The sequence below is a fragment of the Zootoca vivipara genome, chromosome 5 (genome assembly GCF_963506605.1).
Source record: "Zootoca vivipara chromosome 5, rZooViv1.1, whole genome shotgun sequence".
NCBI classification, from domain to species: domain Eukaryota; kingdom Metazoa; phylum Chordata; class Lepidosauria; order Squamata; family Lacertidae; genus Zootoca; species Zootoca vivipara.
In genome coordinates, this window is record NC_083280.1 from 88,052,125 (window position 1) to 88,066,998 (window position 14,874).

At 44.6% G+C, this 14,874-nt stretch overlaps 1 protein-coding gene across 1 annotated transcript in view; it reads right to left on the reverse strand.

Annotated features, from left to right (window-relative positions):
• CHUK (component of inhibitor of nuclear factor kappa B kinase complex) overlaps window positions 1-11,821 on the reverse strand; it is a 31,787-nt gene extending 19,966 nt beyond the window's left edge. Inside the window, exons 1-8 of the mRNA XM_035137714.2 lie at window positions 11,656-11,821; window positions 9,588-9,682; window positions 8,592-8,706; window positions 7,962-8,031; window positions 5,313-5,401; window positions 3,071-3,160; window positions 2,671-2,795; window positions 1,537-1,644 (exon numbers count right to left, since the gene is read on the reverse strand). Of these exons, the coding sequence (XP_034993605.1) occupies window positions 1,537-1,644; window positions 2,671-2,795; window positions 3,071-3,160; window positions 5,313-5,401; window positions 7,962-8,031; window positions 8,592-8,706; window positions 9,588-9,682; window positions 11,656-11,775 (812 nt within the window). The 5' untranslated portion in view covers window positions 11,776-11,821. The remainder of the gene's footprint in view (window positions 1-1,536; window positions 1,645-2,670; window positions 2,796-3,070; window positions 3,161-5,312; window positions 5,402-7,961; window positions 8,032-8,591; window positions 8,707-9,587; window positions 9,683-11,655) is intronic.
• Window positions 11,822-14,874: the final 3,053 nt, after the last annotated feature.

Genomic DNA, 14,874 nt, shown 5'->3' on the forward strand with positions numbered 1-14,874 from the left:
AAGATTAAAAAACCACAGAACACCTCTGACGTGGAAATATTTCCTATACAGAAACCAACAAAATTGGCTAATATGGACATAATATCATCCATGACATTAATCTGGAAAAGAACATCAGATTTGTATCTAGCAATTTTAGTTTTCTTCTTTTCTAAATTCTCTTGCAATTGCCACACTTCTTTTAGAGTTTTTCCACTCTCAGCTTTGCTCCCAAGGTTCATCTGAGTTCCTAGCTACGTTAACAAGGAAGATAGGTATACAAAACGTTTAAATAGACTTAAACCTATCTTTGTTTGCTCATTCACCTATTTACACACAAACAAAACACCCATTAAATTCTGCCAAAACATGAGAGAGAAAACATGGAAGACAGCAGTCAGAGTGGTTAAAGACCTCTGTGGTCAGTTTCTGATTCACTGCAGCCCAGAAAGAAATAAGAGATGCCAGAGAATGAAATACCATCAAAAGCACTACTTGCCTACATAGGGAAGAAAGCTTTGCAAAGTGAGGTTTCCCATGAAGCTATGCTTTAAAAGGGCATCCCTCTTTGTGTGCATAAGTGAGAAAACGTTGTAAAAAGTGTAGGTGTATGTGCAAGAGAGAAAGAGAGAAAGGCAGAAGGAGTTTGTGGTGGTGATGAACTGAAAATAATTAACACTGTTACTTTTACAGTCAAAGAAAAAGCAAATAGTGGGGTTCATAGAATCATAGAATCATAGAGTTGGAAGAGACCACGAGGGCCATCCAGTCCAATCCCCCGCCAAGCAGGAAACACCATCAAAGCATTCTTGACATATGCCTGTCAAGCCTCTGCTTAAAGACCTGCAAAGAAGGAGACTCCACCACACTCCTTGGTAGCAAATTCCACTCCTTGGTAGCAAATTCCTAATGTTTAGGTGGAATCTTCTTTCTTGAAGTTTGAATCCATTGCTCCGTGTCCGCTTCTCTGGAGCAGCAGAAAACAATCTTTCTCCCTCCTTCCTTGTTGTTTTAGTTTCACCCACTGCCAGCATGTGACCCCCAACAAATTCTCTCTGAGGGAATATATCCCTTCAGGGAAGAAAGATTGCACATTCTTACTCCGGAGCAGGCATAGGCAAACTCCGGCCCTCCAGAATTGTACTCCCAAACATCTGGAGAGCCGGAGTTTGCCCATGCCTACTCCAGAGCTTCAAAAGATAACTACCCTTTTAGATGAGGCATGCTACCTGTAAGCAGTACCTTTTTTCTTAAAAAAATGTTTAAGAGTACTCTCATTTTCCTACTCATAATGAAATACTGCCCCTCAATGAGGCCAAACTTAAGATTCACAAAATGTTTAGGGGTATACGTACCCCCGAGTCCCCCAAGAAAAAAGCACTGCTTGTAACTATCACAGAAAAGCAAGCTAGAGTGTATTTGGACCAGAATATACTTTGGTAAAAGATTATACCTTAGAACCTCCACCTGACACTGTATTAAGACAAAAGAGCCACTGAACAGATTTGCACTGCGGTATTCTAGCAATTTAAAGAAAAGCAGGGGATTTAATGTTACCTGCAGAGGCTGTTGGGATTTGGCAGATGAGGACTGAATCTAACTTCCCCAGTCATCTCTTCCCACGCAAAAATGTATTTCGGATCTTTCTTCTTGATTTTATCATGCCTGTAGAAAAACAATGAACGAAGGATTGAAAAATAACTGACCAATCAACACACTGTGAAAGAGATTACAGTAATCCCTTATCTTATGTGGAGGGTTCAGTTCCAAGGGTTACATGTACAAACAAAAATTGTGTATAGCCAAAAGCTTGGAGCTGTCCCGAGGGTGGTCATGTGCTACCAGACAGACACCCATAATTTACTCCCTATGCCTCCGCCCTCTGGTGAGAAAAATGCCCAGCATCCCCTTTCCCTGACCCTCTTACTCAAACTCGGGTTGGGAGAAAACAGCAGCAAGAGTTTTTCCTGCTCTTCCTTATTCTATATTCGTACCTTAGTATAAATGAGATAAGACTCCTCTCTCCCCCCCCCCCAAGTCCTCTGCATTTGCTAGGACCTCCCCAACCTTTTCAAATGGGAGAAATTCATTTTGCTGTCTTTAATCCTCTTCATATCTCAGAGGGAAGAAGATTATGACAGTCACAAAAGAGGCTGACTAGTAAGCCAAGTCAATACGTGTGAATCCCTCACCAGTGATATCCTTGGCTGAATGAATAGGCTACTTGTGACACCCACACAGCCACATTCAACACAGCGCTCATAATTGCTTCCTTGAAGTGGCTATGACCCCAGCATTTTCTAAGGGACACAATATTGCCCGATGAGTGCTTGAATATTGCAGTAATGCTGCAATATTTAGCAGCAGCGACACGAGCTGGTGCAGGTGCATTTAGACCCCCAGCAACTGATCCACAAAACGATAGCCAGGAAAGTCCTTGACTAGCTGAAGGTATTATGCCAGATAAGCGAGAGACTTATTTGGGGAAGGAATATTCACAAGGAAAACCCTTTTCATTTCTTCTTGTCTTCAAGATGGGTGGACTCTTTTTAAGTAGTTCACTTCCGAAAAGAGGGGCTTCCCAGGAATGAGCAACACTGATATGATTTTACTCTGTTAGCTTGTCTCGGGTGGACAGGAAAAGCAAGCATTTGTCTAGTAGCCCTTTAGTTTGAGAAACAAAACTCTTACCAGGTAAAAGGCTGCTGGTTATGTAAAAATGGTCTAAATCCTGCAATGCTCTCAAATACAACAGTTCCAAAGCTCCAGAAGTCTACAGAAGTTGTATATGGCTTATTATCAAAGAGTTCTGGTGCCTTAAAAAAAAAGTAAACAAGATGCAATAACAATGGCAATGAATAATCATTTTTATTATTTAAACCCTGCCCATCTGACTGGGTTGCCCCAGCCACTCCAGGTGGCTTCCAATATAATAGAAAAATACAGTGAGACATCAAACATTAAAAACTCCTAAATACAAAAAACATATGAATAACATTGCAAGTATTTCCCAATAATTCTATAGTTAAGGGATGTAATGTATAATGCATAGAAATAAAAATGGGGGAAGTTTTTGCTTTAAAAGTCTTACCAAATACTGTAATGTCCCAACAAAAGATGTGCATAAGCTTCCTTGATCCAGATCCTTGGCATATCCCAAGTCTATTATTTTGTGAATTATCTGGAAATGAAATCAAATACAGTATATTTATCATTTATGCTACTTGACCTTTCTGCTGCTTTCAACATCAAATCAAACATCTTCACCCATGTCAGTTTTAGGAGCTCTGCAATTTGCTCAGTTAAATTAAATTAATTAACAAAATGCCTTAACCACTTTTCAACTACTGGTACCAAAGTGGCATACAGACCCATTTTCTTGTCTCCCCATCCTTCATGTTTCTTTACAAACTTCTTTGTCCCTCTTACTTCTCCTCTAAGTTTTTGGCTCTTTCCTTTCCTCTCCACACTTTAGGAAATTCTACCATGGCCCTAAGCACCCTCAAGAATGCCAAGCCATCTCTTTTTAATTTCCCTTACTTTTAATTTTGCCAGCTGTCTTTTGACATCTGAATATCACCTTAAACTTTGTGTGACAGAATCACAATTCTCACCCAAATCTTCTTAGGTACTTTATTCTGTTTTACTGGTGTTTGTTAAACTAACCCTGCAGCTTAAGGCTCATATTTCTCTCTCTCTTTGGTTTTTAAGAACAGGTTCATATTTGATTCCTTTTTTTCCTTGCTTCTCACAGTGAATCTGTCATTAAAGCCAACACCCACTGACTATGGAAAACTCACCCATGCCTAGATACCCATAGCACAAAGACTTCACATTTACTGGTACTAAATATATTTACAGGGAAGGGAATTTGTGTTTTTACAATTCATGTCATTTCTTTTATACTGTAATCTTTTAATTTGTTTTTTCCCCCATCTCCATGCTGACTTCTGATCTTCCATGAAGTCTACAGCCAGAACTGTCTCATTATTTGCTTTAGCAGAACTCAATGACTTAAACTAATAGTCATTATCCATACTACTCTTGCCCCAGAATCTCACCAGCCTGAAATCATCATTGAACTGCAATCTGGTGCCTAGCTCAATTTATTCAGTTTTAAACATAATCCTCCCTTGTATTGGATTGCATCAATTAAGAGCAATAAACAACTTCCTTCCTTCCTTCCCTCCTCCACACAGGCAAGGCAGGGAACAGCCATACACCACCCCCTCAACAATCTGATTCAACTGCCGCAGAGGGCTGTAGCAGCACATAACCCCAGAGAATTGTACAAAGTGAAACAAATGGCATTGCAGTAGGAAGATGAGGAACCTACCAGGACTACTAGCACTAGGAAAATTTGAAAATTTGCTCCCCACAAAGATGACAGTCAAGAGACTATGTTCACATGTACCCAGTGGTGCGGAAGCTGGCTCAAGGTGCAATGCCAAGTGGTTATCCATACTACTCTTGCCCCAGAATCTCACCAACCTGAAATCATCGTTCAACTGTAATCTGGTACCTAGCTCAATTTATTCAGTTTTAAACATAATCCTCCCTTGTATTGGATTGCATCAATTAAGATCAATAAACAACTTCCTTCCTTCCTTCCTTCCCTCCCTCAAGGTGCAATGCCAAGTGATGGGGAAGCATGAACTAATCCAGCCCATAGGGCAAGGCCAACCTCACAGGCGTTCCCACCTGATTAGCACACTCCCATTGAGGTGCCAATCTGGGGAGAAAGGGGGGGGGGATCAGATCACAGGAAAGCACTTCCCTCATTGTGCCTGTGTGTAGAAAGCCAAAGTGTGAGTAAATTCCATCTGATTCACCTCAAGGAGAACTTTACTATAACTTATCTGGCGCAGCCTAAGCAGAGTGCAGGGAGTTCTGCAGCAGACACCTCAGATCTCCCAACTCTTTTGTTTCTATCCTTGAGGTTCCCCAGTAGAACTGGTACTCACTTCAACTTCTTAGCCCATTCCCTCCTCTGCAGAAGAGGGTCAAAACGAATCAAGGTGGTCCCAATAGTCCCAGCAAATAATCGGGCCCTGCCTCTCAGTAGTTTGCTTCAAACTCCACCCCCTCCGCAACACGACAGCTGAATAATCACTAAGTAGACCCATAGCAGAGTTATCCCTTTATCCTCCACATCACTGACACTACTAAAGGATTCCAGTCAGAATATTGAAACTGTACACCAGATTTTGCCGCTGGTGGCTGAAAAACACCACGGTAGGCCACAGATGCACTTCTTATTGCATCCAAGCAAAATTAACCTGATAGAATACTTCTAGATAATCCGCTCAGATCATCCAAGGTGTGTCACTTACTTTTCCACCTTCTTCCTGAAGAACAATATTCTCAGGTTTTAGGTCCCTGTGTATTATTCTGTTTTCATGCAAGTACTGGATACCATAACCTAGAAGTCCAATATGTTTTTTGGGGGGAGGGGGAAAATGTTAAGGAGAAAAATACCTTTTAGAGAAATTTACATTCAGTCTTTCTTTGACTATCTATGAAGTATATAAACAGCAGAACATAGATGGAGGTACAGGAGGATGAAATTACTCTAGCCGAGAGTGGTTTTCAGTTCTACTCCAACTACCAGCCAGCTTTGAACACACCACATTACAAGGGTTCTAGTAGTAGTGGATCATATAGATTATTTGTATTTCTGTGCTGCAACTGTCTTACATGTGAATTAGATTCTTGTTGCTAGTTTTTTTTGGGGGGGAGGCATTAAATGAATCCTCAGGATAAGAAATGGATTTTAATGCAATTTTAGCCCTCCTTACACACTAGCCACACCAAAGAGTTCCACATGTAGAATGTGCAGTGGGGTTCCATTACCCTGGCCCCCCAATATATGTGTTGTACATAGGTTTCTGAGTAGAGGCATCTATATGCAATGCAGGGCTGTCAGGGAATGGCAGGACAGGGAGCTACATGACATAGATATCAGGGCCAACAGTGTTATATTAATTCTTATTCTGTGAACTGCATTGAGAGTGCTGCTTAACACTGAAAGGCAGTATTACAAAATCCAAATGCCTAATGCAGGGGACTCTGAACAACATCACAGGCTGGGTGATTTTAGCACGCCACTCTTCACATTTTGAGCACCCCACATTTGTTAATATTCTGCACAATTTTAATCACTGCTGTATTCCTATTCTCCTGCATTTTGTGGCTTAGCTCTAAATTTTGAGTTGTTTCAATATGGTGTTTATTATACTGTAATGTTTTTATATGAACTACATTTTTGTCATATTTTTCTTCTTTAAGTTCTTTGTTGTTGTTTCAGTTTTCTATACACTGCTTAGAGATTTGTTTATATATTAAGTGGTATACAAATAGTGTAAACAAAACAAAACAACACAACACAACAAAACAAAACAAAACATATACAGTGCTTATGTGAGTTATAATGTGTATGGAGGTTTTTGGAGGTGGAAATGTTGTTATTCTAGTGGCAATGTCAAATTTCTCCTGTTTTGAACAGAATGGCAATCTCCCTAAAATATCAGGTTGAATCAGCCTTATTATTTGTTATATTTATTAGAAACTCCCCACCCTGAAAAGTGAAAGCAACTTAGAGAAATTAGCATTAAAAACAAGGATAAAACATCCTAAAATATGTACGTAATACAGAAAAACAGACCCAGCTGAACCCCACCCCACTAAAAGATGAGCAGAAAATTAAGATCCAAAGGCCCAGGTGAATGGGAACGCTTTTGGCTGGTCCCTACAAATAGCGATTGCCCCAGGCATCACTCCCTGGAGACAACATGTCATTAACAGAGAACACTGGTTCTCATATCACCACCCTCTGTGCCTCTCTCAGAAAAGGCACATGGAGAAGAACCTCAGATGATGAGTGCAGAGTCCGGCTTCATGTGGGGAGAGGCAGTCCTTGATGTCCTGGGGTTCCGACCGGCAAAAGGCTTTATAGGTCAAAACCAGCACTTTGAATCGGGCTCGGAAACTGGCAGCCAATGCAACCATGCTAGGATTGGTGTTATGTGCTCAAACCATTCCACCCGGGTGAACAACCTGGCCAATTGTGCACCAGCTGCAGTTTCCAATTTGCCTTCAAAGGCAGCTTTATTATGTATAATGCATTGCAGTAAACAGCAAACCTTGAGGTCAAGTGTCCTCAGCAGTGTGGAGGAATTTTTTTCCCATCTTAGGCTAGTAAAGCAGCTGTACTCTGTCCCAGACAGTTAAAGTCTGGTAAGATTGATATATGCTCAGGTTAACATCCCAGTTAGGCTACTGCAACAAGTGAGTTAGGCATGTTTAGGGAGTACCAGACCTCGATGGATGAAACAGGAAGTCTAGTCATCTTGGTTTCTTTATTCTACTCAGGGAGGAGCACAGAGAATGACTGGGCAGTATGTACCAATACATAATAAGGAAGAAAGTCTGGTTTGTTGTTACATGTGAATGTGGTCAATGACAGAACAATATAGTCAGGGGTATCATGTCTGAATCCTAAACTGAGATCAGAATCTAAGGCCAAAATCTGTTTTCATTTTAGAATTCATATTTCTAGACATCATTTGAAAGGGCATGGCCTGCATTTCCTGAATTGCCAAAATGGAAGGAGTGTTGGGGCAGACGTTAAAAGGAAAGCTCTCTCTGTCCCTCCTAATGACGGCCAGGTTCTACTTCCATCATTTGGTGTGCCTCCTCCAGTTCAATATGCACCATCATTCTAACTGGTGACCAATGTTTTTTCGATTTATTGAATCCAAAATAATTTTACATTCAAACAGTGCTATCGGAATCAATTAGGCAAGAAAGGTCATATGAGATCATGAGTACTTTGAGGTTTTTTTCAATCAAGTGGTATATAAATTTTATGATATAAAATAAACAAATAAATGCTAAAATTAAAGTGCATCATAAGTTTCAAGGCAAAATGAGCAGCCTGAGAACCACAATTGCAAATGCACAAAAGGGAACAGTTGACTTACCAATGTCGCTAAGAAGAGAAAGTATTTGACTCTCTTTAAGGCCGCAGCAATTTTCTGGTAAGTTCAACAGCTACAAGGAAGGGTAAAAGGTTGACATTTGAAATGTCACAAATAACAATATTCTGTAGATCCCGAGCCATAAGGTGGCTAGATTGGCCTCTACTAGGGCCAGGGCCTTTTCAGTATTGGCCCCAACTTGGTGGAACACTCTTTCACAGGAGACCAGGGCCCTGCGGGATTTGTCATCTTTCCGCAGGGCCTGCAAGACAGAGCTGTTCCGCCTGGCCTTTGGGTTGGACTTAGTCTGACCCCTGTGTTTTCCTCCCTCATGGCTTGGATTTATGGACTACTTAAAATGAGGCTGCATTTTAAATTTTAATACTGTATTTTAATCTGTATTTTAATTAGGCAATTGCTTTTTATGTTTTATTGTAATTTTATTGGTGTGAGCCGCCCTGAGCCCGGTTTTGACTGGCATGCAGCACAGGTCCAAAACAAGGTTGTCAGGAATGTCAGTCACCTCAGGAAATGCTAACAAACAGCACATCACCCTTCGCCACATACTGCGCCCAGCTATAGTCTCAAACCCAAAATCTAAACTGCATCAGTAGTCAAAGAAACAGGCCGTACCTTCCTGAGATCTCCTTTGCAGCAATATTCCATAGCCAAAAGCGGGACATCATTGACAAGGAAGTTCATCTCGTCAGGCACTTCACAGGCTTTTACAATGTTGGGATGATTCAGCCTAAATAAATGAAGGAAAGAAATTGTAAGTATTCTGAAAATGCGTACTACTACAGAGGATCCTTTCCTTCTGAATTTAATGAAGCGGCACAGTATCAAACATTTTGTTTTGAAAACTGGAATAGATAAAACCAAACTTAGCTTAATCAAGCCTATACTGTTTGAAATATAAGATGGGTATTCTGAGAAGCAGCCCAGCAGCTGCAATGGCAAGCCTTCCAATCGAAGATGCTGCTACAGGGTCGAGTGGTGACTCTCAAAGAACAGCAACTGTATGGCTGATATGCCTTCTGCTTCCAAACAAGCCTCTTGGAGCGCAGCAGCAGCAGCAATTACAACATCCCTCTACCCACCAGGCAGAAAGAAGAATTCGGAAGGGGACACTAAAATACCAATGAAGCAGCAGCAAAACTTCAAAATGGGTGCTGAGATGTGCAGAACCATCAAATGCCAAATGCATTTCAGATACACCTTTCTCAGGGGCAAAATATGACTTGTTACGATTGTCTACAATTAACAGGAGAATCTCCTTCCTTCAGCCCTTCGTCTTCACAACCCCATGACTGTGTCTGTATGTGGTTGTGTCCTGGATGTGAGAGATAGAGATTGGTCTTGTCTCTGCACCAATGGATTCCAAGTTCAGCAGATATCTTGGCATGAAAAAGATCTATTGAAACTGTTTTCAGGGGGACCCACCAGCAAAGACCCAACCTTTGGGTTAATGGTGACAGAAATGCAACTACTGAATCATAGAACTGTAGAGCTGGAAGGGACCCCAGGGGTCCTCTAGTCCAACCCCCTGCAATACAGGAATCTCAGCTAGATCATACATGACAGATGGCCATCCAACCTCAGCTTAAAAACCTCCAAGGAAGGACCTACTTTTTCATGATCTGGATCTCATGGCACCACCGATCTTTGTTTTTCACACTTAGTTCCAAGCGACATGACTTGATTGCTATCTTCGTACCCTGATCCTACAATTGACAGGAGAGAAACCACAAGAGGGTTAAAATGTATTACCACAGCAGCATATTCCACATCTAGAAGGAGCTGTCCAGACATTTTTAGGACTATAGCTATCCTCTTCTGGGATACCCCAGCTGCCCTTGCTTTCGTTTTAAGACCTTTTTTGTGGAAAATTAAGGGAAAGCATCAAAGGGGTATATTGCCCAACAACTTTTCTTTAAACTGATAAACAAAATAACCTTAAGATGAAAACTTACAGAAATGTTGCCGAATGTCAAAGCAGGTTTGAAAGCAGCATAAAGCTGAACAATATGTATTGTTAATGTATCATTCGGAAACATTACCAAAAAGACCCAAACCCCACCCATTTCCCCATAAAGCTGTTAGGCTGGTTTATAAGTGTATCCTTTTGTAATAAATTAGGTTAATCACAGTTACCTCTTTAAGGTTTATTACAGTTTTAAGTGTTTTTGTGGGAGGGGAACTATTGGTTTGTTAGTTTTGGTTTTATGTATTTTGCATTATCCCTTTGTATTTTTCTGTTGTGAACTGCTCTGGGATCTTCAGGGGAAGGGCAGTATACAAATTTAATAAACTATATATAGATTATCAAATGTTAATTATTACTTTTTTGCGTTATTTTGTGAAATTTGTGAAATTACTGGCCGAGGGAGCTGGCGTTTTGTCTGCAGGCAGTTTTTGCGGTACCTATTTATCTACTTTCGAACTACTAGGTGGGCAGGAGCTGGGACCGAACAACAGGAGCTCACCCCGTCGTGGGGATTTGAACCGCCAACCTTCCGGTCAGCAAGCCCTAGGCTCAGTGGTTTAGACCACAGCGCCACCCACGTCCCGCAGCATCTGGGTAGGCTCGCCTAAACAAGAATGGCTTGGGGGTGTCGGGTGGCTTCTTCGAAAGCAGGCACCTTGTTTTCTTAACTGGGCAGGAAGATGGTGATCTGAAGGTGTGGGATATGTTACTTTCTTCTTTCCCCCCTTTCATCCCATTTTATCTTTTAGATCTCACCACTCAACATTTTGATTTTTTTTAAATTATTTTTATTTTATTTTATTATTATATCTTTTTTGGGGGGGTTCTTTTCTTTTCTTTCTTTATCCCCTCCTTCACCCTTTTTCTATTTAGTTACTATTATGGTTTCCCCCCTCCTTTCCCTTCTCTTTTCTGAACAAACAAATAAATAAGAATACTATATACCGGTATCTATAGACATATTGAGGGGGGCGGGTTATTGGGTTGCTGTTTTTATTTTGATTGAATCTTTTTTGTTTTGTTTTCTATTTTGATTTTGTTCTGTGAACCGCCCAGGTATAGGGTGGTATATAAATTTAATAATCCAACAACAAAAACAAAAGAAGACAACAACAACAGAAGACCACCACCACCACCACCACAACAACAACAACAATATAAAACCACAGCGCAGGGTCAGATTGATGAGGCCCTAAACTACTGAAGGTAATGGGGCCCTTTATATGTCCAGCTGTCCTTTCTCAACAACAAATTGTCGCTGTTCTTCGTGTTGAATATATGGTAATTTATGGACCTAATTGGTATCTAAAGCCATTTGCACATAACAAATAGGAGCCTACACAACAAAAAACCCTGTTGCTGTATGTAGGTTTTATTTTATTTGTTTTGTATCTAATATTTTGGAAATGTACATCCAGGTTTTTTTCCTTTAATTTTTTTGGGTGCCCCCTAGAGAGTGGGGCCTTAAACCGTGGCTTGTTTTGCTTATACCGGTACCTACGTAAATCCGGCACTGCCACAGCGCAGGGAAGGCGCCTGCGCGCCTTGCTATCAAGAGGCGGGGAGTTCCGAAGGGCACGAAAGGGCCGAGTTGCTTCGCGTTCACCACCACCACCCCGCCGCCCTCTCCTGAGGCGGCTCCCGCCCCGCCCCGCCCCGCCCCTCGCCCGCCCGCCTGCCGCGACCCCCGGCCCGCCCCCGCGAACCCACCCGGTGCTGGTAGAGCGAGACGTTGCCGAAGCCGCCGGTGCCGAGCCGCTCCCGCATCTCCCAGGGGTCGCAGGCGGCGCTGCCGGGCGGACCCCCGCGGAGGGACGGCGGCCTCTCCATCCTCCCTCCGCGCGGCCTGCGCCGCCCCTGAGTCCCGCCGCTCGCCTCACAGCCGAGACCGCGCGAGCTCTGGCGAGACTTGAGGGTAGGCCGAGAGGCTGGGCTGAGGGAGGGAGGGAACAGCTCCCTGGAGACTGGGGGGAGGAGCAAGGGGAGGAGCTTTGCTTCTCCTCCCCCTTTTCACGAATGATCTCTCCTTTCTCTCTCTGCCCGATAGACTCGTTGAGTTGGAATGGGACCCCTCCGGGTCATCTAGTCCAACCCCCTGCCACGCAGGGATCTCATCTGGATAGAATATTGAACCGAGCAGGCTAACTTTTATACACACACACACAAACACACACACACTGCTTTTTTTCTGGGGGTACGCAGGGTTACGCGCATACCCCTAAACATTTTGTGAATCTTCATTTACTGTATTTATTTTTCCTGATTTGAACTATAAAATGGTGGTTTTCTTGAGTCAAAATGAGAGTACCCCCTAAATATTTTTTAGAAAAAAGCACTGTGCATACATGTGTGTCTGACTATATACTGTAAAGATAAAATTCGTCGTGTGTTGAAGTACTGTATATATGTCAAACTTTTGAAAACTTGCATTTTTTAAAAAAATACAGTTTCTATTAAATTTTTCTTATTTACATTTCAAGATATTCATTTAGACAACCTTTAATCAATGACGACTTCCCTTCTTCTCTTTCCGTGGTTCATTTCGCCTACCATACATCCCTGCATATTTTACATGAACTCAACCATTCAGTAAATCCATTGTTACACCACCAGCACTTCTGTACACTGTTGAATGAACTTATCTTAAGAAATTCACCTTCTTGCATTTTAATTATGGTGCAAGAGTTCGTGGCCCAGTCCGTAGAGCATCAGACTCTTAATCTGAGGGCCGTGAGTTCGAGCTCCGCTTTGGTCAAAAGATACCCGCATTGCAGGAGGCTCGACTAGCTGACTCTGGGGACCCCTTCCAACCCTACAGTTCTATGATTGCAATAAATTGATCACTGCCATCGTTCTCACTGGAGATGAGTTTCTGTTTTAAACGGTGCCGATGCTGCAGTGCCCCGAGCGTGTTGGTGGCCCCCCTCCCCCACCAAAAGATGCGGGGGCGGCGACGCGTGCACTGGGAACGTGGGCACGGCGGGAGGCGCGCGCGCCGAGAGAGACAGAGAGAGATCCAGCTAGCTCCGGTCCATCCGTTCCCCCGCGGGCTCGGGCTGCAGGCATCGTGAGAATTGGCTTCGCCTCCCCGCGGGGCACCGGACTGCAGAGGGACCCCCTAACCCCCGCGGCAGCCAGCAGATCCTCGCCTCCCCGCCGCCCGCGGGTGCTACCTGCAGGCAAGGCGCGCGGGGCGGCGCGGGATCCCGGGGAGCCGGAGGATCCACTTGCCAGGGGCGCGCGGTAAGCGGACCCAGCCGAGGAGGGAGAAGCGCCTCCTGCCCCTCGCGCGGACGCTTGCCGCGCTTTGGCCCTCCCGATGGATGGGGGGGGGGAGGACGGCGCTAGGGCCTCGGGAGTGGGGATGAGAAGTGGGGCTGGGGGGCTGCAGCAGGTACTGGGGCCGAGGTCCCTTCGCTACCCCCCATAAAATATATGAAGGGGCTGCCCCCGCAAAAAAATAAAAAAAGATAGGCATTGCCAATCAAATGGTTTGGGTGCGCCCCACCGTGTGATCAATTATGTGGGGTGGGGCTCACCTGCCCCCTACAATATTTTCTGAAAGTTGCCACCCCTGGCTGCCGATGGGGGGCGGCAGTAACGGCATCTTTGCATGCAGGGCGAGGAGGCTACGGCGGCCTCCCCTTTGCCGGGTCGGTGCGCGTGAAGGGGCGCCCGCTGTCTCTGGGGTTCCCTCTCCTCCTTTCCCCCCACCCCACCTCTCATTCTCCTGGCCGCGGGCCTTGCCTTTGCCCCTGCCGTCTTCCCGGTGTGATCCTGGTGTGCCAACACTGCCCCGGGCAATTGCGCCCTAGGCGCACGTCGTTCAGTGGCGCAGAGCAGCTCAGGCTCGCTCTGCAAGCCGGCGCTCTTGCTTTGGCTAAGCACAAAGCCAGGGACTGTGTTTCTTAGGTAACCGGTGGTACTAGCACAGCGATGGCTGCACGTTTTGTAATAGGTTGCCCACGTTTGCATCCTGCTGCCTTTCCCCTCTGAGTGCTGCTGCAGGAGGAGATGAGGCAAGGGGTTGCAAGAGATGCTGGCGCCTGCAAAGGTTCGCCTGGCACTTATATCGCCTTGCCTCCATCGCCAAGCATTTTATCCCAGCAGACATTTTAGTCTTTAACATGCCTTAAACGTTTTTCAGACCTTTGCACTACTGTCCTGTATGGCTTTGCTTTCATGTCACGGCTGTTCTAGTTAACCTTTTCCAGATTTAACGTTTAATTTTGCACACTTAAATTTTGCAGTTCTAGCTAATATTTTGTGCTTTGGACAGAGGACGTTGGCTCTTGGATGACAGAGAAATGCAGTAAGTAAATAACGTGGCGCTCTGGCATTAATTTACCCGATGCTCGGGCAGGGCAGCATCCTCACATACAAACATGCCGCCGTGGGTGTTGTTTTTTTTTCAAACATTGCTGCTGATGCGCCCGTTTCCGTTTCAATACAGGAGGCCTGACCCAGTTTCCCGCGACGATGAAATGGAGCACAGCCATCTGCTGGACTCTTGTTTTGCTGCTTGCTGTCTTTTTTGAAGGCATCAGCTGCAAAGGAGGCCGTGGTGGAGCCCGCGGGGCAGCCAGGGGTAGCTCCCGCGGCAGCACGCGGCGGTCAAAATCTTCAACCCGCTACAGCTCATCCGGGACAGGACTACGGGTGGCGGTTGCAGCGGCAGCGGCAGGTGGCGCGGCTGCAGGAGCAGCCTCAGCCGTGGCTGCCGGCAGGATGTGGTCTGCTGGCGAGGGCGGCCCGGAATATGCAGAGGCACAGTCTGGCAACAGCACCGGCGAGGGCAATTACAACTATCGGGCGTGGACCTCGGGTGCGGAACCCTGGCACTTTTCATATCTGCCTGCCTGCCTGCTTTGTGTGGCCAGATTCTTTACCCTCTAAGGTGGGGGGCACTGCCTGCAAGGGGCCTTTACT